Source organism: Sapajus apella, unplaced genomic scaffold (assembly GCF_009761245.1).
Source record: "Sapajus apella isolate SASKATOON/1434 unplaced genomic scaffold, GSC_monkey_1.0 scaffold62, whole genome shotgun sequence".
Classification (NCBI taxonomy): Eukaryota; Metazoa; Chordata; class Mammalia; order Primates; family Cebidae; genus Sapajus; species Sapajus apella.
The window spans coordinates 6,775,159-6,800,905 of record NW_022437002.1 but is presented as its reverse complement, the minus strand read 5'-3'; the positions used below and the strand labels follow the sequence as shown (position 1 = coordinate 6,800,905).

Genomic DNA, 25,747 nt, shown 5'->3' with positions numbered 1-25,747 from the left:
TACTTTCATTCCCATTTTTTTTCTACTCCTCTTTTCTGAAATTTTTGTTAGAACTTCTAGATTTGTCCTTGAATCATTTCTATATCTTTTCTTTTAAAATTTTTATTTATTATTTATTTATTTATTTATTTATTTATTTATTTATTTTGAGATGGAGTTTTGCTCTTGTTACCCAGGCTGGAGTGCAATGGCGCGATCTCGGCTCACCGCAACCTCCGCCTCCCGGGTTCAAGCAATTCTCCTGCCTCAGCCTCCTGAGTAGCTGGGACTACAGGCATGCGCCACCATGCCCAGCTAATTTTTTGTAGTTTTAGTAGAGACGGGGTTTCACCATGTTGACCAGGATGGTCTCGATCTCTTGACCTTGTGATCTACCCGCCTCGGCCTCCCAAAGTGCTGGGATTACAGGCTTGAGCCACCGCGCCCGGCCTATTTATTTATTTTTTAATTGTACTTTAGGTTCTGGGGTACATGTGCAGATCATGCAGGATTGTTGCATAGGTACATACATGGCATGATGATTTACTGCCTCTATCCCCCCGTCACTTATATCTGGCATTTCTCCCCATATTATCTCTCCCCAACCTCCCCCCGTGCTTTCCCTCCCACAGCCCCCCAACAGAACCCAGCATGCGATGCTTTCCTCCTGTGTCCATGTATTCTCATTGTTCAACACCCATCTATGAGTGAGAACATGCGGTGTTTGGTTTTCTGTTCTTGCGTCAGTTTGCTGAGAATGATGATTTCCAGATTCATCCATGTCCCTACAAAGGACATAAACTCATTGTTTTTTATGGCTGCATAGTATTCCATGGTGTATATGTGCCACATTTTCCTTGTCCAGTTTATCATTGATGGGCATTTGGGTTTGTTCCACGTCTTTGCTATTGTAAACAGTGTCACAATGATCATATGTGTGCATGTTGTCTTTATAACAGAATGATTTATAATCCTTTGGGTATATACCCAGTAACGGGATTGCTGGGTCAAATGGAATTTCTGTTTCTAGATCCTTGAGGAATTGCCACACTGTCTTCCACAATGGATAAACTAATTTACACTCCCACCAACAGTGTAAAAGTGTTCCTATTTCTCCACATCGTCTCCAGCATCTGTTGTTTCCAGATTTTTTAATGATTGCCATTCTAACTGGCGTGAGCTGGTATCCCAATGTGGTTTTGATTTGCATATCTCTAATGACCAGTGATGATGAGCATTTTTTCATATGTTTGTTGGCCTCATATATGTCTGTATCTTTGTCTTTTACTCTAGTTTCTAGGGAACTTCATTATCTTTCAGCCTTTCTATTGAAGTTTTCAATTCTGCTATTATACTTTTACTTTCCAATAACTTGGTTTTGTCATTGTTGTCTACGTATCTGTTTCTTAGAGTATTATCTTATTCCTTGGCTGTAATACCCTCTTTATCATATAAGAAAGACATTATCATATTTTTCTGAATAAAGTAATAATAGTTAAAAATGTTGTATTCTCCATGCATAATCTCTCTTTTCTCTGGAGAGCTTTATTCTGATTATTTTAGACTCTTTCATATTAGATGATTTTCTCAAATGCCTGGGATCCTTAGCCATGTGCTTATATTTAAAAGAGGGTCACTAAAAAGCTGTCTGACCAAGAGAGAACACTACTGTAAACTATGGACTTTGGGTAATAAGGATGCGTCAATGTAGGTTAATCAAGTGTAGCAATGTACCTCTCTGGTGGGGGATGTTGACGTGAGGAGGCTGTGCATGTGGGAAGTGGGCAGAGGATATGAGGAAAATCTCTTTATCTTCTGCTCAGTTTTGCTGTTAACCTAAAAATATTCTAAAAGAGCATTTTTGAATATTCAGAAGATAAAGTCTGTTCAACAAACAAAAACAAAACATTTGTTTTGGACACTCTAACCATTGCAGTAGGCAAAGAAAAACTCAACTTAATGGGGAAAAAAAAGGTGTTTGGACTATCTGTGTGCATGATTAGGACTTCCTGACTGTGATTTTCACTGTGTGGCCATCTAGCTGTCTATTTCTTGGGGAGCCCCTGGTGCCCATGTCTTTAGGTTTTTTGTTTTGGATCTGTCAGATCCACTGACAAGACTCTTCCAAACACTTGCATAGAAAATATATACCTGGCTTCCAGGAGTCTCAAGAAAAGTAAAAATAACAAAAGGAAAATGGATTCTACCAGATATTAAGACTGTATTAGCCAGGTGTGGTGGCTCACCCCTGTAATTCCAGCACTTTGGAAGGCGAGTGGATCACGAGGTCAGGAGTTCGAGACCAGCCTGGCCAACATGGTGAAACCCCATCTCGACTAAAAATACAAAAATTAGCTGGGTGTGGTGGCACACACCTGTAATCCCAGCTACTCTGCAGGCTGAGTCAGAAGAAACACTTCAACCCGGCGGGTGGAGGAGGTTACAGTGAGTCAAGATTGTGCCACTGCATTCCAGCCTGGCAGATCAGCCTGGACAACATAGTGAGGCCCTGTCTCCACAAAAAAAATACAAAAATTAGCCAGGCATGGTGATGTGTGCCTGTGATCCCAGTTACTCGGGAGGTTGAAGTGGGAGGATGCTTGAGTACACGAGGTGGATGCTGTAGTGAGCCAAGATCACACCACTGCGCTCCAGCCTGGGCAGCAGAGCTAGATCCTGTCTCAAAACAAAATAAAACAAGCAAAACAAACCAAAAAAACACCAGAAAGATTGTGTTAGAAAGCAACACTGATGAAAAGCATGGTGGTATCATATAAATTGACAGATTAATGGAACAGAATTATAGGTAGTCTATAAAATGTAGTGTGAAATGTAGTATAGTGAAGCTGTTACCACAAATTAGTATAGGAAGGAATATCCAATAAGTGCTGCCAAAACCATTGATTATTTGGGGGGTAAAGTTAGCACTTCACCTTTTATGCTAAAATTAGGTTAATTGTTCATGCTTTGTCTTATTTTGTTCAATAATTATTTGTCTCGTATTATGTTCAAGGCAGATTAAAGTATAAAATTAAAAATAATATTAGAAAGAGGATAACAGTGTAAGCCCAAAATAACTGGAAAGGAAAAACATCCATAAATTTGACTACATACAAATTAAAAACATCTGCAGACAAAAGAACAAAATAATACAGAAAAATTTTTTATAACAAATATGCCGGGTAAAGGGTCTATATCCTCTATCTACAAAGAGCTTATACAAATTGATCAGAAAATAGTAAAACCTGATAGAAAAATGGGCAAAATACATTCGTAGAAGGAACGAAAGTGCTGAAGAAGTATACGTTAAAAACTCTACCCTCACTAGCCAGCCATGGTAGCTTATGCCTGTAATCCCAGCACTTTGGGAGGCTGAGGCAGGTGTATTGCTTGAGTCCAGGAATTAGGGACCAGCCTAGGCAACATGATGAAATTCCATCTCTACAAATAAAAAAATGCAAAAATTAGCCAGGCATGGTGGCACACACCTGTAATCCCAGCGACTAGGGAGGCTGTGGCACAAGAATTGCTTAGGCCTGGGAGGAGGAGGCTGTAATGAGTCCAGATTGCACCACTACACTCCAGCCTGGAAAAAAAAAAAAAAAAAGTCTACACTCACTAGTAATCAGGCCTCACCATTGAAAGGTGATACCATTTTTCCCCTGTTTAATTAATAATAGGCAAAGGAATTTAAAAATTATAATAATGCATCTTATGTATACCTTGAAATGAGCACTTTCATAAAATGCCACTGAATGTATGAGTAATTTTTTTTTCTGGAAAGCAACTTGGCAGTCTGTATCAAAACATCCACGAGCAACAAATATCTCAAGCCCCTTCCTCCTTCTTCAGAGCCTTGAAAATGCTATTCCGTCTGCCTGGAATGCTCTTCCCCATCTCTTCCTAGATCATTCTGTTCAGGCTGTGAAGCCCAGCTCCTCCAGGCAGGCTTTCATGACCTCAGGCTAGATCAGATTCTTTTTTTTTTTAGCCTCATCCATCAGCCAGTGTTTTGGGAGTCAGTTTCGGGGAGAAGGCAGAAGGACCCACTGTTCAGTATGTAAACTTCCACTTAATTCCTTTTATTTATGGTGCTCCTACCCTCAATTATGCCTGGCATTTCTCGATTTTTTTTTTTTGAGACAGAATCTCGCTCTATCACCCAAGCTGGAGTGCGAGTAGCTGGGACTACAGGCGTGCACCACCACGCCCGGCTAGTTTTTTAGTAGAGATGGGGCTTTCACCATGTTGACCAGGCTGGTCTCGAACTCCTGACCTCAAGAGATCCACCTGTCTCGGCCTCCCAAAGTGCTGGGATTATAGGCATGAGCCACTGCACCAGGCTGCATTTCTCGATTTTATCCTATCCAGAGAATAAACGTCCACCCCTTCATAGAGTTGGGAAGGTGTGGTCACCTCGCTGCTCAGTGAAGGGAGGGAATCCCTGGGGCCTAGCTGCTTTCAATGAACTCTCTTGTTTTTAGCTCCACCTCCATTCCTACTCAGAGGCAGTCTGTGGCTTCATTTCTTGTAATTTGTGCTTTCTGTGTTTCTGAATCATCTACAATGAATCACTTCCACAATCAGAAAAAAACCCCTAAATTTTCTTTAATTAAAATTTCCTACCTTTTGACCCAGTAATTTCACTTCTTGGAATGTCTTTTTTTTTTTTAAGGAAACAGAAAGTTGGAAAACATTTAGGTATAAACATCTGCATCACAGTACAGTTTATAATAGAGTGTGATTAGCTGCGAACATTCTAAAAATCCAATATCAGGGTCATGGTTTAAATAGGCATTAATAAAGCCTTTAAGTGGTATTTCCAAAAATATATTCTTAATGACATGAGAAAAAACTTATGATTTGTTGTAAAATGAAAAAAAAGCACAATATAAAATTGTAGGTATATCTTTACTAAGATTTTATTTTAAAATATACATGGAAGAAGGCTGGAGGGAATTACTGCTGAATATTAACAGTTGTTACCTCTGGGTGGTGGGGTCTCATTCACTGTCTTCAATGATCATGCATTATCTTTATAATTCAAAAGAATTTTTATATATGTAAAGGAGGAGAAAATTAAAAAATGTAATCTTAGGCAGCATTAATAGAAGTAGAAGTTTTTTAGGGCAAGAGAGGCAATAATCTGGATTCTGACCAACCAGAGTGTCATGTCTAGCATACAGGGAGGGTGGCACACGGTAAGGGGAAAGTAGGCTGGGCGCAGTGACTCATGCCTATAATCCCAGCACTTTGGGAGGCAAGGTGGGTGGATCATCTGAGGTTAGGAGTTCAAGACCAGCCTAGCCAACATAGTGAAAAATACAATTGTTAAAAGAAAATACAACTATTTTAGTCTCCACTAAAAAGATAAGAATTAGCCAGGCCTGGTGGTACACACCTGCAATCCTAGCTACTGGGAAGGCTGAGGCACAAAAATTGCTTAAACCCGGGGGGCAGAGATTGCATTGAGCCGAGATCATGCCACTGCACTCCAGCCTGGGCAACAGAGTGAGACTTCACCTCAGAAAAAAAAAAAAAGAAAGTAAACAAATTGCAGGTTGGCCAGAGACTTCTGGAAATCAGGATTATCTGGAGGAATGGGAGGGAAAGGCAGGCTCAGGCTGGACCTGGTGGCTGTCTGTATGTGGCTGTAGTACTATTTGGGAAGGACAGAACTGAGTGTCCCATGGCTCTGGGATCAGAGCCAAGGCTGGAGAGAGATTCTTAGAGGTGGAGAGAGATGTTCTGACAATGCTGTGATGATACCTCTTCCTGCAAATGTCAATGGTCATGCTGAAGTTGGTGTGAAAAGGAAGAATCCCTAGTCAAAAAACTGGAGGTCAATGATAGAACCATAAGGCCGGAAAGCCAGTGGCCAGTGAGCCAATGTGTTAGATTGGGAAGAAGTTTTGACATCACCCAGCTTGACAGCCCTCTACTTTGTTTATGTGCAGCTTGTGATGTCCTCATGCTCCCATGGGTCATAGATAAGGTGACCTTGGGTTATGCAAAATTCCCAGTGCACTCCACATAACCCCATCCTTGTCTTTCCTATTCAGGAAGGCAATGTGAATCTAAGTGACTGGAATTAATCTTATTACAGAAACAACCTTGACTTTTTTCTGATTCATGCAAAGTAGCAACATCACTCGTGAGTTTCAGATCAATGATGAGTGACAAGTTACCCCATGCAACGCTCCTCATACCTAATTGTCACATACATGTTTCTCATCCAACTCTTTCATTTCACAATGGGGAAATTGAGGCCTGGAGAAGGGAAACAGCCACAGTCAAGCGAGTGTGAGGTAGGAGCCGAGTCTCCTAACTGCAAACGGCGGCTCTTTCTGTAACTGAGAACCACCAGCTGTCAACCTAGATTTTGGTTGGTGGCAGCAAGGGAGAGACTGGTGAGAGGTAAGAAGGAAGCAAAGGAAAAGAAAGGTGTGAACCTGCTGTGTTCACAGGGAGATGAACACAGCCACATCACCAGGGAGATGCCTGCATCCAACAAACCTAGCATTTTCCAGAGCTCCTGCCTGAGAGGGTTTCATGGTGAAACCCCATCTCTACTAAAAATACAAAAATTAGCCAGGCACAGTGGTACACACCTGTAATCCTAGCTACTGGGGAGGCTGAGGCGCAATAATTGCTTGAACCTGGGAGGCAAAGGTTACAGTGAGCCAGTGCTTAGAGGTGAGGTGGGGCCATGAGGGTGGTCGTCTGGGTTGAATCGTGCCTCCTGCCAGTTACATGGAAGTTTTAACCCCTAATACCGCAGAATGTAACCTTATTTGGAAATAAGGTCTTTTGAGGGGTAATCAAGTTAAATTGAAGTCATTAGGGTGGGTCCTAATCCAATATGGGTGATGTCCTTATAAAAGGGAAATTTAGACACAGGGACAGACACAGGTAAAGGGAGAACACCAGGTGAAGATGAAGGCAGAGATGGGAGTGATGCGTCTAAAAGCCAAGGAGTGCCGAAGATTGCCAGCAAAACACCAGAGCTAAGAGAGACACATGGAGCAGTCTCCCTCACAGCCCTCGGAAGGAACTAGCCCTTTGGATAGCTTGATCTCAGACTTCTGGCCTCCAGACTGAGAATCAGTTTCTGTTGCTTAAGCCTTGCAGTTTGTGTCGCTTTGGTACAGTACCTGGCAAGGGAATACAGGTGGGACAGAGCTTACAGCCGCTCTTCACTGCGTAGCCTTCACCATACCCCCACCCCAAATGGTATGATCCCAGCCCCACAACACTGTCCTCACTCTTAAACCCCCAGCCCATATGTCCTTGTGTTTGTGTGGCCACCGGTCTAGGACCCAACTCGTCTTGCCAAAGGTCTGAGTTCCTGAGCCCCAGCCTGATCCCAGCTCTGACACTAAGCTCAAAGTGGGTGAGCTTTGAGGGAAGGGAAGGATGCCATCTCTGCTTACCAAAACCTTTCTTCTCCTACCTTTCCAAACTAGGAAAGTTTGGGGATAACAGAAACACCAAACAAGGGTTCTCAGGCCCCTTGGCTAATGCTGGCTCTAAAAGGACAACTTTTTTTTTTCCCCTTGAGACAGAGTTTCGCTTTTGTCACCCAGGCTGGAGTGCAATGGCACAGTCTTGGCTCACTGCAACCTCTGCCTCTCGTGTTCAAATGATTCTCCTGCCTCAGCCTCCTGAGTAGCTGGATTACAGGCATGTTCTACCATGTCTGGCTAATGTTGTATTTTTAATAGAGATGGGGTTTCTCCGTGTTGATCAGGTTGGTCTCAAACTCCTGACCTCAGGTGATCCACCCGCCTCAGCCTCCCAAAGTAAAAGAACAACTTCTAACCTGTAGTCTCTAGCCTCTCACCCTGGCCAGAGGAGAATCTCTTAGACAAGGACCTCAACTTCCTGGGGTCATGGACTTCCAATGTGCGAACAGCCTCCTTTTTGAGGCTTTCAGGATTGAGCCCAGCCTTACTCAATCCAGCAGTGGTTCAGATCCCTGAGAGGTAGTGGCGATTGCTGGAGACTAGCTGGAGAAGTCAGGAGGGCTTCCTGGAACCTCTGTTAGCCTGGCTGAAAGGTGTGAGCTTAATTTTACTGCATGATTCCTGAGCCAGGCACAGTCATGTACTTTCACTTATTTGGTTTCCTATCACTTGTGAGGCAGGTGATGCTATTTGCATTTTAGGGAATAGAAAACTGAGACTTAGAGAAGCGAAATAATTGACTCCAGACCACAGCATTTAAACTCAGGGCCCTCTGATGCTAAAGCTCATCTCATTATTCTGCACTAAGGCCTTTTCCAGGGTCCAGTAGTATTTAAAGGATTGGCGGAATTTTGAGGTATGGGGACAGGGACACGGCATGCTGACACAGGAGCAGGGTGGGAATGTGCTGGGTGAATCTGGGGAGCCAGGAGGAAACTGGCCTGATCGATTTCAGGGATTCAGAGGGAACAATGCAAACCACAGCTGGAAGAGGAAGAGGGTGGTAATTTATTAGGCTGAGCATTCAGACTCGCTGGGTAAGCAGCAAGTGAGTGAGTGAGCTGTGGATGAGGGGTACAGAGCTGGTGTTTTCAACACATATCCTGATGGGAGAGGGGCCAACTTGCCAACCTGCTGTAAAGGCATCATGGCTTTCAAGAAGGATGTGGCCGTATCAGATAGGCCCCCTTCCCTTCTTCAGCCCTAGCCCAAGAGGTCCCCCTGGAAAGGGAGGACAACCAGCTTGCTTCTGAGGGTCACTACCTAGTGCTCTCCCCTGCCTGGGTCACCTTCCACATAGGTCAATTCTGCCAGCAGTGGACCCATCCTCAGCCACGCCTCCTGTATCTCGATGGCTCATCAGGACCTAAGTGCCCCCTCAGCCTGTCAGTCCCTCCTCTGACTTTGCACAAGCAGTGTTCTCTGCTGGAATCCTCAGTGTTCTCTTTCCCTCCCCAGTGAACTCCTAGTCAAGACCCAGTTCAATTGTTCATTTTGTTTCTGCAGCCTTGGTGACTCATTGGCAAGATTCAACCTCTTCCACTTCTGTACATTGCCATTGTCCTTGCTGAGGTCTGGGTGCATGGAGAGCAGATAAAAAGCAGATCCTTAAGTTGCTCCTCCTGGTGGGCAGACTAGAAAGGGCCAAGGTAGGAAGGACAAGTGACCTAAGCCTCCCTTCCCAAATACCAAGGATGAGGATGAGGTGGGGTGAGCGCAGGGCCCGCCTGAACTGGACCGTGAAGGGTTTGGCTGGCAGGCATGCTTGGGGAGCAAACCATCCAGTATGGAAGCACTTTGCAGGGGGCAGTGTGGCCAGATTAGCGACGGGCATGGGGGAGGCAGGGCAAGCACACTTATGCTTAATGGGCTGGAGCAGTGGGGACGAAAAGAAGATAGTGTCTGAGGCTTTTCAAAAGGCAGAGCATTTAGGAATCAGGGCTGTTGGGGCCAGAAGGTATGAGTTTGAGGATTCAAGGTGCTGGCTGGAGTTGGGGGTTGCAGAGACCAAAGAGATTATGGACCAAAAAGAAAAGGAAGCCTGGGCAAAATAACTCAATCCCTCCCACCCCCAGCACATATGATTGTATAAATACACACCTAGCTTGTGATCAAGTCCTGTTTATTTTAGAAGCATGAACAGCAGAACTAGGAAGGAGTGATGAAAACAAGGCTCCAGTTCCCTTGACAGGGCCAGATCCGGCATAGGCTCTGTCTGTGAGATCAAGGCTGACCCAGCAGCCTCAATCTGCCTTTTTCTGTGAGGTGAGGTTGTGAGGCCAACCTGCGCATGGGTGACTCTTCCGTAGGGTGAGGTTGGGGTAAGTTGGCTCTGGGTCCCTCTGGATCAGTTGCAAAAGGCCAGAGGGCCCCCAATACCCTTGGCCAGGAGCCTCCCATGCTGACTCTGTCTGTGCTTAGGCAAAGCCACATACTGGAGAGGAAGCCATAGTGCCTGGTGGGCACCAGGAAGGCCTCAGGTGTTCAAGAACAACTTGCAATGCGGCTCTGTGGCCAGCAGGCATCTGCTTCCCTGGCCCAGTCATCAATGCAGAGCCTTCAAGGCGGGGGCATCCCAGGCAGCCATACTTCTCAGGACCCCTCTGTTGGGTGACATAAGCCCCAGGCCTCTATACATACTGCTTCTTAGAAGCAGAGCTGCTGGGGCGACTGGGGGATTTTCGGCCATTCTGAGGGGGTGGGTCCAGGAAGAGAGGGGGCCTAGAAGAAGCCAGCCTCTCCTCCGTAGTCAGGTTGGCCCAGTTCTGCTCGCTGGATGAGAGCCCATTGTAGGTGGGGCATGGCGGGGATGAGGGCCCCTGGCCCATGGGGAGGTAGAAGAAGACCTGGTCCGTGTAAGGGTCTGAGGAGGTGCCCTGGGTTGGGGGTGCGTCTTGGCCCTGCGGTGCCTTCATCCCCCGGCTGAGGCAGCGACACAGCAGGTGCACCAACTCCAGCAGGTTAAGCACCAGGGAGATGAGTCCGACCACCAGCATGAAGATGATGAAGATAGTCTTCTCCGTGGGGCGAGAGACAAAGCAGTCCACGAGGTAGGGGCAGGGCGCTCGCTGGCACACAAACACAGGCTCCATGGTCCAGCCGTATAGGCGCCACTGGCCATAGAGGAAGCCTGCCTCTAGCACGCTCTTGCAGAGCACGCTGGCCACATAGGTGCCCATCAGTGCTCCACGGATGCGCAGGCGACCATCTTCTGCCACCGAGATCTTGGCCATCTGACGCTCTACAGCCGCCAGCGCCCGCTCCACCTGTGGGTCCTTGGCCGGCAGTGCCCGCAGCTCTCCCTCCTTCTGCCGCAGCCGCTCTTCTCTCCGAGAGAGGTAAATTACATGGCCCAGGTAGACCAGGGTGGGCGTGCTGACGAAGAGGAACTGCAGCACCCAGTAGCGGATGTGGGAGATGGGGAAGGCCTGGTCATAGCAGACGTTGGTGCAGCCCGGCTGGGCCGTGTTACACTCGAAATCTGACTGCTCATCACCCCACACTGACTCGCCAGCAAGTCCCAGGATAAGGATGCGGAAGATGAAGAGCACTGTCAGCCAGATCTTGCCCACCACGGTGGAGTGCTCCTGGACCTGGTCTAGCAGCTTCTCGAGGAAGCCCCAGTCACCCATGGCTCCCGGGCCTCCGTCTGCAAGGAGACAGAGTGTGTCAGCATGTCAGCATGTCAGCATGGCATCCTTCTCGTTCGTCCAGCAACAAGTCTGCAGGGACGTCTGCCTTGCCCATCCTACCTACAAAGAAACCCAGGCTCAGGAAGGGGAAGGACCAGCCTGGGGGCTCCCACTCAGCAGTGCAGGCAGGACCCAAAGCAGATTTTTGGATGTTGGCTGCCAACCTCTTTGCATGGTCTCATTCTGCTATGGCTAAGGGCTCTACCTAATCACACATCTATGTCCCTCTTGTCCCCGAGCCATCGCCCCAGGATGGCCACAGGCCAAGGAAATCTGGGTGGAGTTGAGGCTCCTTCGCCTGTGGGAACAGAATTTGAGGAACTTATCCAAGGCTGTGCAGCTGGGCTATGCCCTTCCTCCCTTTTGCCCAAAGTTGGCTACCCACAGAGCGCGGGGGATGGTGCTGTTGGTAAAAGTGTTATCTTCTGCTTCTTAGGGGGCTCAAAGCCTCAGGTCCTTGCTCCCCGCTTCATATCTTACCCAGCTGGCGTCATTCTAATCTTTGAGCCACAGGGGCTGGGAGGAGGGAGAGCTTTTAGAAGCTGAAGGCAGCAGCATCCTTTAGCTCCACCTGTCAGCAATAATGACCATGGACTTCTTCCTCCACCTCCACTCCCACCCCCTCCCACTCCTAAAGCTGATGCTGCCAAATTCTAGACTCTTGAAAGGAATCGTTCACTGCAGGGTGAGGCACAGGCCACAAAGTTCCCAAGGGGGAAGTGCCTCTTCCCAGGTGCAAAGCTGTTTCTAGCCAGGCTCTGGAAGCGGCCCTGGGTTCAAATTTGCGGCCCCTTGGATAAGGAACAAACCTCTGGGCGCCTCAGTCTCCTCCACAGTAGCGTGGAAACAATAGTATTCCCACCGCCTCCGGTTGTTATAAGGATTCCATGGAAAGAGGGTGGGAGCCTGGCCAAGGCCACCTGGGTGAGCGCGGCTCTGTCGCTGCTGCGTTCCGCAGTAACCCCGGTCCGGGCCTCGGAGGACCCAAGACTCCTCCCGGCCTCCTGCGAGCAGGTGGCGTCCCCGGTCCCCTCCTACCTCGCGACTCACCGCCTGCCTGCCGGGCGGCCCAGGTGGAGGTGGGGACGATGGCCGGAACGGCGCCCGCGGGAGCCCTGCTGGACCGCGAGGGCGGCGGGGGCGCCTTAAATAGCGCAGAGGGGCGGGGTGGGGGCAGGAAACGCGACGGGGAGGGCGGCGGGCGCTGGAGAGAGGGCGGGGGCGGGGACTGGGAGGTGCAGACTCCCTAAACCCACTTCGGGGAGGTGGCCCTGTGATTTGGGGTGGAGGCAAGAGGGGCTGACCTACCTCTCCTCTCCGTTCTTTCTCCATCAGGTATTCCAGACGGCAAACTCTCCTTCTGTAGTTTCTTTGGTGGGGGAAGGGGAGTTCTCCCAGGCCAGGCTCTCTCAGGGTGGCTGGTTTTGAAAGGGCTGCAGGAAGAGCTGTTGATCTGGGCTACTGGCCTGGGGGCCTGTGAGGGTGGGCAGATGGGACTGGGGTGTGGGGACCCCTCATTTGCTAGGTGGCCCTAGTGTGCCAGGATGAGGTGATCCAGGCTGATTACGGTGTGGAGAGCCACAACGGGGGACAGGGGTTGTAATCCACACTTCCAGCATCAGTGGTAGAGCTGGGGTCTGCCTACACCTAACCCTTGTTCTTCCAGAATTCTCAAACATCTCCATGCCTGGGCAGGCTACACAATCAGAGACCGTTAAGCAACTGCCATAGACTCCTTGAGACGGGGTCGGGGAACCGTCTGACCGTTAGCTTAGACTCAGTTCTCATGCCTGTAAATGGTGGCCTGGTGATGTGGGGACATCCCTAGGAATGAAAGGGCTACATAGACCTTGCATTCAGGCATCACAGGTGGGTGAACATCGATGAGGGTCTGCTGTGCTGCAGATGCTGCCTGGGGACCTGGGAATGCCATGATGAACCAGCCAAACCTGCTGTCTGGCCTTCTCCCTCACTGGCTGCTGGTGCAGGGATTGAGCATATCAGCACTTGGATAATGGTAAAATGATAAATGTGGAAAGCTCTCCTGAGAGGCACTGGATGATTCCCAGGGGACTTGGTTAGGAACATTTCCCGGAGGAGAGGAAATGCTCTTTCCCCTCCATTAGCCAAGTGGAGGGGATGAGCATTCTAGGTAGAGAGGCAGCAGGAGCATGGCTAGAGGGCCTGGAGCTGTGGGGCCCTGAGACGGTGGCCACTACCCTCAGTGCTGAGACTTTGTTGGTGGCTGAGCCCAGGAGTTGAGACTTTGCTATTGACTACTGTACCTTTAGGCAAGTGACTCAAATCCCTGTGCCTCAATTTCTTCCTCTGCAGAATGAGGATAGTAATAGAATCTACTCTGTAGGGTTGATGGCATATAGTGTGTACCATCATCAAAGCACATAGTGTAATGGTGGTAGATAAAGTTTTTCAAGCGAGTAGAGGCTAAAAACATTGTGATACTATAACAAAAAGGGCCTGTGGGTTGTTCTTGGAGGGTGGTAGGGGCTGGTGCAGCTGAGGAAAGGGAAGGTGGCAGGGGGCTACTGGCGGGGGGGAGGGGGGGCTGGTGGCGCAAAAGTCCCTGTTCCTCCACAACAGGATTCAATCCTTGGATTCCCTGGGCCCCAGGACTGGGTCCCTAAGGGTTCTGTCTTTGGGCCCAGCAGGAGGACATCTTTGGTGGCGAGTGGGGACATTCAGACCTGAGAACTTCAGGGATGGCTGCCCCTGGGGGGGTCCGGCTGAGCTGGCTTCCCCTCTAGGCTTCTCCCTCAGGGCCAGGCTGAACTGAGTCTCCTGGATTTCTGAAGCTGACAACTGCCCCATTTAGTTCTGACCCTTGAGGGCATGAGAACCAAGGCTCCTGGAGGCTGGTTCTCACCACGCCCCCACTGCAGCTCTGCTCACTCCCGAGTTCCTCTCCTGGGGCTGGCCCCAGCTCTCCCAAAGCCTTTCTGATTCGGTCTATTGGGAAGAGGCAGGAGCGAGGGGAGAGCTGGGGAGTGACGTCAAGGCTGCCCTCACCCTGCTCTGACCTCTTCCTCAAATTAGGAGGTTCGAATAACTCAGCCTCTTCCCCAGAGGATGAAGAAGCTGGGATCAACCAAGACAACAGTTACCACAACCTGGCCTTTCCACCTGGGAAACGTCCCGGGAACCCCACACTTCCCTGCATTCCCACTGCCCTGGACCTGTTCAGGCTGCCGCCACCTCAGTGGCCTCCCAGCTGGTCTCCTGGCCTCTGGCCCCACCCCTTCAACCAAGCCTCCACACTTCCCTAGGAATCTGACCAACATTGCTCTGCTGAAAAGCCATCTATAGCTCCCTATCACCTTCTGGGTAAGCCCTAGGCTCACCAACCTCCAGTCCTTGGCCACTTCTCCAGCCTTACTCCTCACCCTTCTCTCTGTGACCCAACCATATCTCACTGCTGGGGTTCTCTGTGCACTCTTGCCTTCGTCCGTGCTGTTCCCTCTGCATGGAGCACCCTCACATGCCGACCCCTGTGAATCAGGACCTTTCTCAGTTGTTGCCTTCTCCCAGAAGTCCCCGTGCTGTCCTCCTCTGGGCTAGCTGTACCTTTGTGCTCTCAGTGGCTCAGCTACTACCCATGGTGCATTGTTTTTGTTGTTATTTAAACATTTTTATTTGTGTTAAAAAGCACCTACCATAAAATGCATCATCTTAAGGGTTTTAAGCGTACAGTTCAGTAGTGTTGAGTATATTCATGTTGTTGTGCAACATATCTCCAGAGCTTTGTCATCTTGCAAAACTGAAACTCTGTCTCTAGGAAGCCACTCCCCTCTCCCCCCTTTCCCCATTCCCTGGTGCATGGTCTACTTGAGCCCCTTGAGGGCAGGCAGCTGGGTCTTTATATCTCCACCACTTAGCAGTGCACCAGGCCTGTATGTAAATTTGTTAATTCAACAAGTAGTTTGGTGCAAAAGTAAGCTGAGCACCTCCTGTGCACTGTGACGCTGTCCTACACATTAGAAATAACCAAGGAACAACAACAAAAAATCCCCGTCCTCGGGGGTTTTACATTCTAGCTGGCCAGAAGACAGATAATAAAATGTAGAACATGTTAGATGGTGATGAATGCTGTGAGGGAAATAAAGTAGGGAGGAGTGACAGTGCAGGGGTGGCAAGTTTCAATTTCTAATAGAAGAGGAGAGGATGTCTCACTCAGCAGTTGACATTTGATGCCAGCCCTGAAGGCAGGGAGGGAGCCCTATGGCTACTTGCGGGCATAGCATTCCACATAGAGGGAACCTAGTATGCAAAGGTCCTGGGGAGGGAGTGTGCCTGGTGCTTCCTGGCTTGGGGACAGCAGGAAGTCACGTGGTTGCAACAGGTGAGCAAAGAGAGGCGTTTAGCAAGGCAACAGGCAAGATGCAGGTGGGGCAGATCTTGCGGGCTCTTGAAGGCCTGTGTAGGTTGCCTTTGGAGATTTCGGACCGAGGAGTGATGTGGCCTGACTTAGGTTTTGACAGGATCACCCCAGCTGCTGTGCCGGGAATAGACTATGGTGGTGGGTGACAGGCAACCGCCTTCAATGTAGGACTTGCTGTCCAGCTGTGTGAAGCCTAGCCAGCTGACTGCCTCCACCTATTAGGACTTCCAGGGGTGCTTCTGCTGTCTAGATGGCCATGTTCTTCCTGGGATGGCCTCAGGCCATGACTAGGCCAGGGGATGGCCAAGGCCTCGCCTTTGCTGTTCGATGCAGAGCTCCCCACGTACCAGTCTCTGCTTCTGAGCTCCCTGGGACACGTCTTGCTGTCAATCCTACTTCCTGCCCTTTTCCGCTTATAGAAGCCACTCCCCAGTGTACCCTCTTAACCCTTCCTCAGAGTCCACGTCCCAGAGTCAGAGGCAGGAAGTGAGAGATGGAAGCAGTCATCTCAGTGAGAGATGATGGGATGTCAGTTTGGGCTGCTGTAAGACTGAGTAGCTTAAACAACAGACATTTATTTCTCATAGTTGGGAAGCATAGAAGTCGGAGATTCAGGTGCCAGCATGGCAAAGTTCTTGGTGAGGGCCATTTTCTGTTTGCATTCTCACATGGAGGAGAGAGAGAGGGACCATCTCTTTCCTGTGTCTTCTTATAAGGGCACTAATCCCATTCAGGAGGCTCCATCCCATGACCTAGTGACCCCTGAAGGCCCCACCTCCTGATGCCATCACACTGGGTGGTAGAATTCAGCTTATGAACTTTGGGTAGAAATTCAGCATATGAACTTTGGGAAGACGCAAACATTCAGTCCATATGGGGACTTGGATCAGGGTGAATGAATGAATACAAAGGAATCTCCTGTTTATCTTGGGCTGCGGGGTGGCTGTGACATTATACAGTAGGTGTAGATTTGAAGACTATATGAAATCCCAATCTGTCATATGCATGATTGAAGGGAGTTTGCAGTGAATACTCATGTGGTGGGGAAGGAAGATGTAGAGGCATGTACCCTGAGAAGGCCAAGGGGACGTGAGGGCCACCTTGTGGCGACACGATGTGTCCTGCGACTTGGTGGTGAACAGTAGTCACCCAACACATACTGGATGAGATCAGTGAACTGCACTGCTCGGAACAGCTCCAGGTCAAAGGCAGGCTGTGCAGGGCTGGAATGTCCCCTCCTCCATGGTCCTGGCCCATAGCCTGGAGAAATGGGGCCAGGACTAAACGCTCAGTCCTTGCTGAGCATTAATTCTTTGCAGGAATAGCCCGTGATGTTCTCTGGTTGCTCTGACCTCCAAGCCACCCTTGACCAGGCAGCCAGAACCACCCAGGGAGATGCTGGAATGCATATCGGCAACTAGGTGGAGATCACCCCTCCCTGAGACCTTTGCAACCCTCCAGCCTGAGCAGAGGCCGACCTCCAGTGCATCAGGCAGAGACGTTCTTGAGCACAGTCATACCTGGGAATTTGTTAGATACATTGGTGCTGTGCTAAAGTTTTACCTACAGTGCTTCCTTCTACCTCACAACAGTCCTCTGTGTAGGAAGAACTGGGTGCCATGCTGACTCTGTTCTCCTGTGCTCTCCACCCTGCCCTGTGCGCTGGGAGGCTGAATTGCCCTCTGACTTCTGGTTTGGTTAAGTAAGTGGGAGCCACTGGCCGGCAAGCAGGAGATGGGAAAGTGAATTTGGGGGATTTACCTGGTTGCTGGCATTGGCTGCATCCCATAGCTCCTGTTCATTGTTACCTGGTACTAACCTCAGGGTGCTACAGTGTCCATACGGTTGAAAACGGTCTTTCTAGGAAACTCCCTTTGAAGTTACTTGGTTTAAATGTGCCATCTGTTTTCTGCCAGGACCCTGATTGGTACAATTCCCATTGTACTGATGGCAAGACTGAGGTTCTGAAGGCCTGCCCAAGATGTAGTATGCTGAAGCTGTGCTCAGGAAGTGGTCAAGCCATGAATCCATCATGGGGGTGTGGGAACAGTGTCAGCCAGCCCTGGGCTCTTTAAATTTGGCTGGCTTATCTACCCTCTAATGGCCACCCATGAGGGCACAGGTGACCCACTGGCTATTCTGTCTCTGCGACGACTTCACCTCTCCTTGCTCGCTGTGGCACTTGGCTCACTGGCTCCTGAATTGCTGGCTCCCAGCCTCGGCTCTGATAGTCACTAAGTGTTCCTCTGGGTTAATATAGCCTTGCACCCCGTTTTGCTTCCCATTCTGGTCTGGCCTTGGGTATTGGTGTCCCCTAAATTTCAGGTCATGACAGAGCACCGGAGCAGGGCTGTGAGCCACCTCAGGGGTTGGTTCGTGCGCGAGATGAGCCTGTGTTCCTGTCTCTTAGCTCTGCGGGCACAGGTCCTACCTCCCTGTACAGTCCCAGCATCCTGCCACGGCCCTGGTGCAGCGAAAATGCTCAGGGAAAATGGGATGAGCCGAATAAAATGTGGGTGAGGCTGGGACCACATGCTTGAGGGCAGACTACCTGCCCTGTTGAGTGCACATAAGGAGTGAGAGTATGAATAACAGAGATTGTGTGCACACAGGGTGGGGATGTGTGTTGTGATGGCAGTGACCGGGTGACAGAGGAGGGAGTGTGGTTTGTCTATAATGAGAGTGGCAGTGATTGTGTGTGTACTCAGGGCGGGGTCTTATTATGAAGGCTGGAAGCGCCGTTGCAGAGGGAGCCCAGTGCTCTCTTGTGGCCACAACTAGAATCTCAACATACATATCCGTAGCTTCCACCCCAGCCTCCTCCTCTAATAGAAACCCCGCTCCCGGCTGTCAACCTCAGTGCCAGCCTAGCCCAGCTCCAGCTCCAGCTCCAGCTGCAGCCACAGCCACAAGCACCCACCCTAGCTCCACCCCGAGCCATGGAACTCTTTCTCTTTCTGAGGGCTACCTTCCCTACCTTCAGGGTCCTGTGGGTGGGAGTGTGGGAGAACCAGGGACAGAGCCAACCTGTATAAAACACAGCCTTTATTGATTTCAAGGAAGCTGTCTGGAGGATGTCCTATCAATGCATCCACCCCGAGTCCTTGGGAGCAGGGTCTGAAAGGCTGGCACCAGGCTGAGCACAGTTGTGGGGAGGAGGATGGCAGTATCCACTGCCTGAGGCTGAGGGAGTAGGATTTGGAGGAAGGGGGCTTCCACTGAGCCAAGTGATGACCTGGGGGACCCCTGGGTATCTCCAGCACCTCTTGTCAGGCTCACTCTCAGGCCCCCAGACCTGCTGCTGGGAGAAGACCTCCTCTCCACTGCAGGAATCTGGGCGGCTCCTCTGGAGGGAGTGGAGATGCCTTAGATCCACCGAGTCTACCCCAGGGCGAGCGTCTCTGTTTGCGTGGGCTCCAGGGTTCTGTGGCTGCTGCTGTCTCTGCTTGGGAGCACTCCTCACCTCTCTTACACATTATGTCCTCAGAGAAGCCCCTTCCTGGGTTAGCTAGAAGCCCTGCTAGCAGCAGCCTAAGTGGCCCCTTGCATGCGTAGACAGTTAATTCGCTTGTTTCAAAGTCTGCATCCTTTGAGGGCTGCCACTGGTCTGTGGGTTACCTATACCCAGGTAGAGAGCCCAGTGCCAACTGTCAAAACATATCTGCCAAAAATGAAGGTTGCATAGCTTAGTGAATTCAAAGTGGGGCCACTCAGCCCTCGTAGGACCTCTCCACTCTGCCACACCACCCTGCCTGTCCCACGGGCAGCCCCCGTGTTGCCCCGCCCCTGGCCTGTGGTCAGATGGGGGTCATGTTGGGTGCGGAAGCCTGCAGCTTGTTATTGCCTGGGTCTGGATCCAGCTCACCTGCCTCCACCAGCTTGTGGTGGCAGCGGCAGGTGGAAGCCCGACTGGCGAAGGATGAGGGGGTGCGGCCCCCTTGAGGCTTGTCCTTGCGCACGGCTCGCAAGACCCTGTGGCAGATGAGGTAGCAGAGCTCGCAGATGGTGAGCACAATGCAGACAGCGGAGGCGCCCACCATGAAGTAGGTGAAGATTTTCTTCTCGGTGGGCCGGGCGATGTAGCAGTCCACAGTGTTGGGGCAGGGGGCCACGTTGGCACACTGCACCAGGCGCGGCATATCGAAGCCATGCCAGAGAGTGTGCAGCAGGTAGAGGAAGAGGAACTCGATGATGAGCTTGAAGATGAGGCTGAACAGGTAGGTCCACCACAGGCCCCCGTGCTTCTTGCCTGCGTTGTCGTACAGCTTGGTGCACTGGTCCCCATGCTTCTGGCGGTGCCGACGCTCCCGCTCCTCACGGTACGCCACATGCAGGATGACCAGCAGTGAGGGGCACGTGACAAAGATGAGCTGCAGGGCCCAGAGGCGGATGTTGGAGATGGGGAAGAAGTTGTCGTAGCAGACGTTGGTGCAGCCGGGCTGCTTGGTGTTGCAGTCAAAGTCCTTCTGCTCGTCCCCCCACACGCGCTCTGCAGCCACCACGTACACCAGCACCCGGAAGACAAACACCACGGACAGCCAGATGCGCCCGAACGCTGTGGAGTACTTGTTCACGCCGCTCAGTAGGGCCTGGAGTGTCTTCCAGTCCATGGTGCCTGGCTGGGGCTGTGCCTACCTGAGAGAATGAGAGGGAAAACCATCGTGTGAATGAATAGGTGACTTTATTGAGCATTTACTGTACACCATGCAGTGTTCAGAGACCTGACTTGTGCAGTCCTCACAACGAACCTTTGAGATCAGAAATGTTATTCTTCCCAAGCTGCAGATAGGAAACTGAGGCACAGCAAGGTTAGGTAACCTACCCAAAGGCACAGAGCTAGTATGCTGGAAGGAAGCAAATGTGCCTTTGCTGATAATAACAGTCACCATTTATTGAGCATTTACTCTGAGCCAGGCATGAAGCTAAATACATAAGCAGAATCTCATGTTCCTCACTTACAGATGAAACTGATCCCCTCTGAGCCTGTCAATCTCCACCTACCAGGCTCAAGGGATCCTCCTACCTCAGCCTCCTGAGTAGCTGGGACTACAGGTGTGCACCGCCATGCCCAGCTAATTTTTCCAGCCCCCTTTTTTTCTTTATAGTACGTAGTCACTATTTGAAGATTAGTGATTTTTGAAGATATTTGAAGATTAATTTCACATATTGAAATTAAAGAATATGTCCTTTTTATTGGTCTTATTTAGCATCTGGCTTCCCCTCTAGAATGTCATCTTGGTCTTGCTCACTCTGCAGTCGAACGATTTCAAAACAAGTAGTATGTAGTAAGTGCCTCATAAATGCTGGCTACTTATTACTGTGAAATTTAGAGAGGTCAAGTCACTCACTTAAAACAAGAGGTGGACTCAAGGCTGGACTGGGGTGCTAGAGCCTGTGCTCTTCTCCACCTCCTCTTCCCTTCCCCGCTGGACTCCTGCCCCAGACCAGATTCTTGAAAGTGTTACTTTGTGGATGCCTCACTACTGTCCTTGAAGTTGTGATTATGAGTCCCATTCTACAGAGGGGAACTGAGGCTCAGAGAGGGGAAGTAAGCAGTCCAAGGTCTTACAGCTGCTAGGTGGCGAAGAGAGGAAACCAGCTTAGGTGGGGGGTGCATGAGGGCTTCTGATCTGACTCCTGGGAGGATACTAGATCCAGGGAATATCTAGAGACCACTCCCTGCTCCCTGTGCTGGGCCTGGGGGAGCCCAGCCACCCCCAGCCATGCTTGTTTCTGCTGGTGGCCAGGTCTTTGTGGTGGAAAGATGTGCCTTGTTCAGGCCTCAACTCACATCTCCCTCCCAGTCCTGGAGTGACTCAGAGGGTGTGGATGGGTGGGTCTGCCTGAGTGTGACTTGTTTCTGCCCTGTTGTGGGTGTGAGAGCACCCGCCGGCCTGTCCATGTGTGTGTGTGTGGGCCTATGTGTGTGAGTCCCACTGGAGCTGATTTGTACCTCTGAGCATGTGTGATGCCTGTGAGGCCACCACCCTGCCCCAAACCGCCATCATTCTGGCCTGTGGTTATGGCCTCTTTACTGGCCTTTCACCTTCCCTCCTGTGCCCTTAGAGTCCATTAAATCAGTTCACGCCACTCCATTGTTTAAGACTCTACTAGTTTCTCACTTGGCTTAGGGAAACCCCAGATTCAACATTCCCACCCTGCCACACTGGAATAAGGGCCCTGGGGGCTTTTTGTTGATTCCTTCTGCCTGGAATGCTCTTCCTCCAGAACCTCACATGGCTGACCCTTCTCATCACAGAGGCCTCTGCTCAAACCTCATCTCTTTAGAGGACTCCCCAGATTACCCTGGCTCTCAAAGAGCCCCTGCCCCTGTCACTCTGTGCCTGTCTCCTTTCTTTTCTTTTTTATTTTTTGAGACAAGGTCTTGCTCTGTCACCCAGGCTGAAGCGTGGTGGTTCGACTTTGGCTTATTGCAACCTCCGCCTCCCAGGCTCAAGGGATCCTCCTACCTCAGCCTCCCGAGTAGCCGGGACCACAGGTGTGCGCCACCATGCCCGGCTAACTTTCCCAGCCCCCTTTGTTTTCTTTATACCACTTAGTCACTATTAAAGAATTTGTCCTATTTTGGGGTCTTATTTATCATCTGGCTCCCCCTCTAGAATGTCAACTTGGTCTTGCTCACTGCTTTATATTTAATGCCCAGTGCTTGGCACATAGTAGGCTCTCAATGCTGAATGGGTAAAAAATGAACACTAAGTTCTCGGGAGGCAGCTTAGAAGGAGGGGACAGGAGGGGAGGGCAGGATCCTGGTGGGGGGTGCAGCCTAGACAGGGGGCTTGGGCGAAAGACTTCCCTACCCTGGCGAGAGGGAGAGAGCACAGTTCCTTCTCAGCACCTTCGCCCTCCTGCATGCATTTCCTTGGGGAATCACAGTCTGGGCAGGATGGGGCAATTGGGAAGACCTCATTCCTGGAAAGCCTCCTCTTCTCCCCTACTCTGCTCCTTCTAAGTCCCGGTGGTGGGGGAAGGCAGTGGCATAGCCCTGAACAGGGAGTCCCACTTGGATTCAAACCTCAGCTCCGCCATTTAGTAGCTGGGCGATTTCCAAGAATTCCCTAATCTCATTGACCCCATTTACTTATCTCCAAAGGGAAATAATTTCTACTTTCTGGGGCCGTTGTAAGAATCTTGAGACTGTTTCCTCCCAGGCCCCCCACTCACCTGGTGGGAGTTCTCAAGAACCCAAGTGGATGTGGGAGCCCTGTCTCCCAGGACAGAGAGCAGAGACGGACCCTGACGGCTGCGTCCACTTGACACCCTCCCATGGCTGCCCGCCGGGGTGCAGCTCCCTCCTGGGCCTCCGCCTTCCACCCTCGGGTGCTGTCTGCCCAGTCCCTCCTGACACACCCCAGAAAGGAGACTCACTGGCAAAGAATTTCCTTCCAAGTCTAGGCTAGGCACTGGTGGAGCCGGTTCTGATTCCCCCTGCTCCCCGCAAAGCCAGCTCCCAGCGCAACCGTTTTCTCCCAGACCCCCAGATTGTACTCTGCCCAGCCTTGCCTCCAGCCCCACAGTGTCCCCCAAGGATAAAGCTTCCCTTCCTCCCCAGTTTCCCTCCATTCCAGGCAGTTTGGGAGCTTGTGGACTTGGGAAGGGGGTGTCTCGGAACCTTTCCAAAGCCAGGACCCCTTCTGGGCCCAGGACTGAGAGGCGAGAGGGCGGATTGGGAGGGGCGGGGGGATGTCCCCGCAATCCCTCTTCGTGCCCCATCCCAGCCGCGCAGGCAGGCTCAAGCCCCAGCCCTGCCGCTGGGGGTCGCCGCGAGCGCTCAACGCGCTGGGGGTCCCGCCCCGCCGGGTCCAGCACTTACCAGCAACAGCGCGGCCGACGCGGAACCCTGACCCCTGCGACCCCGGGGCCCGCAGCAGAGGCGAGGGCGCAGGAGCCGGGCTCGGCAGTGGTGCAGGCGGCGGCGGGCGCACCCCGGGGCGGCGCGGAGGAGGGAGACGGAGGGAGACGGAGGGAGACGGAGGGAGACGGAGGGAGCCGGCTCCTAGACCCGACACTGCCACGCGCTCCCGGGGCAGCCTCCCGAGGGGCTGGAGGCCTGTCTGAGCCTCGGCTTCCTCAGGCGTGAAATGGGGGCATCGGTGGCCATGGGCAGGGCTGTCCGAAGGCTCCAATGAGATCAGGGGCGGGAGGCATTCTGCAAACTGTTGAGTGCCTCGGCTGCAGGTCCGACTGCAATCAGGACTCGCCCACGCTTGTTTACCGCGGGTACCTTGCCTGCTTCCGGCCCAGCCCGGTCCCCGCCAGGCGCGGGACCTTGACCCCGCGTGGGGCACTCCTCCGGGGAGGCCGGTGCGTTTTGGAGAGCCGGGGTGGGGGGCAAACCTTGTGCCCACAGGAGGAAGGGGCACAGCGAGTCCTGTACCAGGAGAGACGTCCAGGAGTGAGGGCCGGGTGGGGGGCGTCACGGCCTGGAGGGACTCCGAGGGGCAGACTGCGACCCGAGCTGTCTACCTGAACACCAGGGTCCCTAGTTTCTTGTTTTCATTGCCGAATCAACCTGTTCATATTCAACTATATATTCTTTTTATGTTGAACCTATGGAAGAATGCTATCTACACTCTTCTGCACCTTGCTTTTTTCATTTTGCAAAATATGTCATTTCCCCCATTAGTCTATATAGAGCTGTCTTGCTCTCTCGCTTTAAAAACAGCTGAATAGAATACGTACTGTAATATGTTTAATAAGTCCTATTCTGATAAAAACGAAGGCTGTTTCTAGTCTTTTATTTCATTTTATTACAAATACCATCGCAGTAAAATATCCCCTGCCAAAGCAGGTGGGTCTGCGGCTGGGGCGGGGCAGGGCTGTGCGGGGGGTGGGGGGGGGGAGATAAGACCATTGTGCTATTTACTAGTGTGTCATGACCGGAAGCTCATAAGAGCCCGCGGCACCCCAGCCTTTTTTGGAAAACCCGAGGGTTCCCAGTCTCCCTGGGAGTCCCTGGATCTTAGGGTGGGGCCCGAGTCCTCTCTCCACATGTGGTGGCTCCGCATGGCGTTTGCCCGGGACTGTACTGGTTTATGCCTGCAGTGCTGGCATCATTAACAATGCCCTCTTTTACTTTCAAAAATGCCCCAAAGTTAGGAGCATCAACTATGGTCACCCTCCTCTTACTCATTTTGATAGAGAACGAGCACTGAGTTGGGAGCCCCGAGGCATCTTTGCACCCGACAATGTCCCAGATGCTTTATTTCATCCTTGCAGCATCCAGAGGAGGAAGGTCCGATCCTTCCTGCTTTTAGGAATGAGAAAGCTGAGGCACACAGGGGTGAGGTGACTTGCTCAGGATCACACAGCTACTAAGCAACAGAGCCAGCTCTGGAGGCCTTAGCAGTGTTGTTTCCAGATACATCAAAGCCACAGGGCAGAGGCTCCCTTGCACTCACTGGGGTCATGGTCCTTGAACATCTTTGCTGAAACTGATCAGTGCCGGGTGGCCCAGGTGCCCATGTCGTGTTCTGTGCATGGGTGACGGCAGAGTGAGCCTGATGGTGTGGGGCCCCGGACTCTGCCATCTGCTGCTTTGCTCCCTGTCAGAGCAAGACTCGCTCCGCTCTACCTCCCCTCCTTGTCACTGTTTGGCTTCTTTGAACAATGTTCCTATCGCTACCATGTCACTAAAAACTGCCTGTCAAGGTCTCCATGGATCTCCACAATGCTAAATCCAGCAATCACACCTCTGTCCCCATGCCCCTTGACCTTCAGAAGCACCTGGCACAATGGACCACTCTGTCCTTCTAGAAATACTTTCTTCCCTGCGCTTCCTTGACACCACAGGCCTCACATCCTGGTCTCTAAATGGGGCATGTCCCAGGGCCCAGTCTCTTTCTTCTCAGCTGTGCTCACCTGGGGCTCTAGATACTATTCATTCAACGCTGGATGTGACTACTCCCTGAACACCAGACTGCATCCAGAGTTGTCTACCTGAGTACCAGGGTCCCTAGTTTCTTGTTTTCATTCCCAAATCACCTGTTCATGCTCAACTATATATTCTTTTTACATTTGACCTATGGAAGTATGCTATGCTATCTACACTCTTCTGCACTTTGCTTTTTCCTTTTCCTTTTTTTTTTTTTTAGACGGAGTCTTGCCCTGCTGCCTAGGCTGGAGTGCAGTGGTGCAATCTTGGCTCACTGCAACCTCCGCCTGCCGGGTTCAAGCGATTCTCCTGCCTCAGCCTC

At 51.1% G+C, this 25,747-nt stretch overlaps 2 protein-coding genes across 5 annotated transcripts; both read right to left on the bottom strand.

The window, feature by feature from the left end:
- Positions 1 to 9,549: 9,549 nt before the first annotated feature.
- On the bottom strand, positions 9,550 to 12,271 carry GJA4 (gap junction protein alpha 4). 3 transcript variants are annotated; one of them, XM_032246845.1, is made up of 2 exons: positions 12,176 to 12,271; positions 9,550 to 11,094 (listed from the first exon to the last, which is right to left on the bottom strand). In XM_032246845.1, the coding sequence occupies exon 2, from the start codon at positions 11,075 to 11,077 to the stop codon at positions 10,076 to 10,078; it is 1,002 nt and encodes a 333-aa protein (XP_032102736.1). In that variant the 5' UTR covers positions 11,078 to 11,094; positions 12,176 to 12,271; the 3' UTR covers positions 9,550 to 10,075. The 3 variants fall into 3 exon arrangements, with proteins under 3 accessions (XP_032102736.1, XP_032102737.1, XP_032102738.1); XM_032246846.1 differs by having other exon boundaries at positions 12,188 to 12,270; XM_032246847.1 differs by lacking the exon at positions 12,176 to 12,271 and adding an exon at positions 11,947 to 12,143.
- Positions 12,272 to 18,561: 6,290 nt separating this feature from the next.
- On the bottom strand, positions 18,562 to 23,518 carry GJB3 (gap junction protein beta 3). Of its 2 annotated transcripts, none has more exons than XM_032246851.1 (2): positions 23,365 to 23,518; positions 18,562 to 20,168 (listed from the first exon to the last, which is right to left on the bottom strand). In XM_032246851.1, the coding sequence occupies exon 2, from the start codon at positions 20,141 to 20,143 to the stop codon at positions 19,331 to 19,333; it is 813 nt and encodes a 270-aa protein (XP_032102742.1). In that variant the 5' UTR covers positions 20,144 to 20,168; positions 23,365 to 23,518; the 3' UTR covers positions 18,562 to 19,330. The 2 variants fall into 2 exon arrangements, with proteins under 2 accessions (XP_032102742.1, XP_032102743.1); XM_032246852.1 differs by lacking the exon at positions 23,365 to 23,518 and adding an exon at positions 22,716 to 22,890.
- Positions 23,519 to 25,747: the final 2,229 nt, after the last annotated feature.

Bases quoted from the DNA above. Each gene is read 5' to 3' on its own strand.
- GJA4 (XM_032246845.1), bottom strand. From the start codon at position 11,077: ATGGGTGACTGGGGCTTCCTCGAGAAGCTGCTAGACCAGGTCCAGGAG.
- GJB3 (XM_032246851.1), bottom strand. From the start codon at position 20,143: ATGGACTGGAAGACACTCCAGGCCCTACTGAGCGGCGTGAACAAGTAC.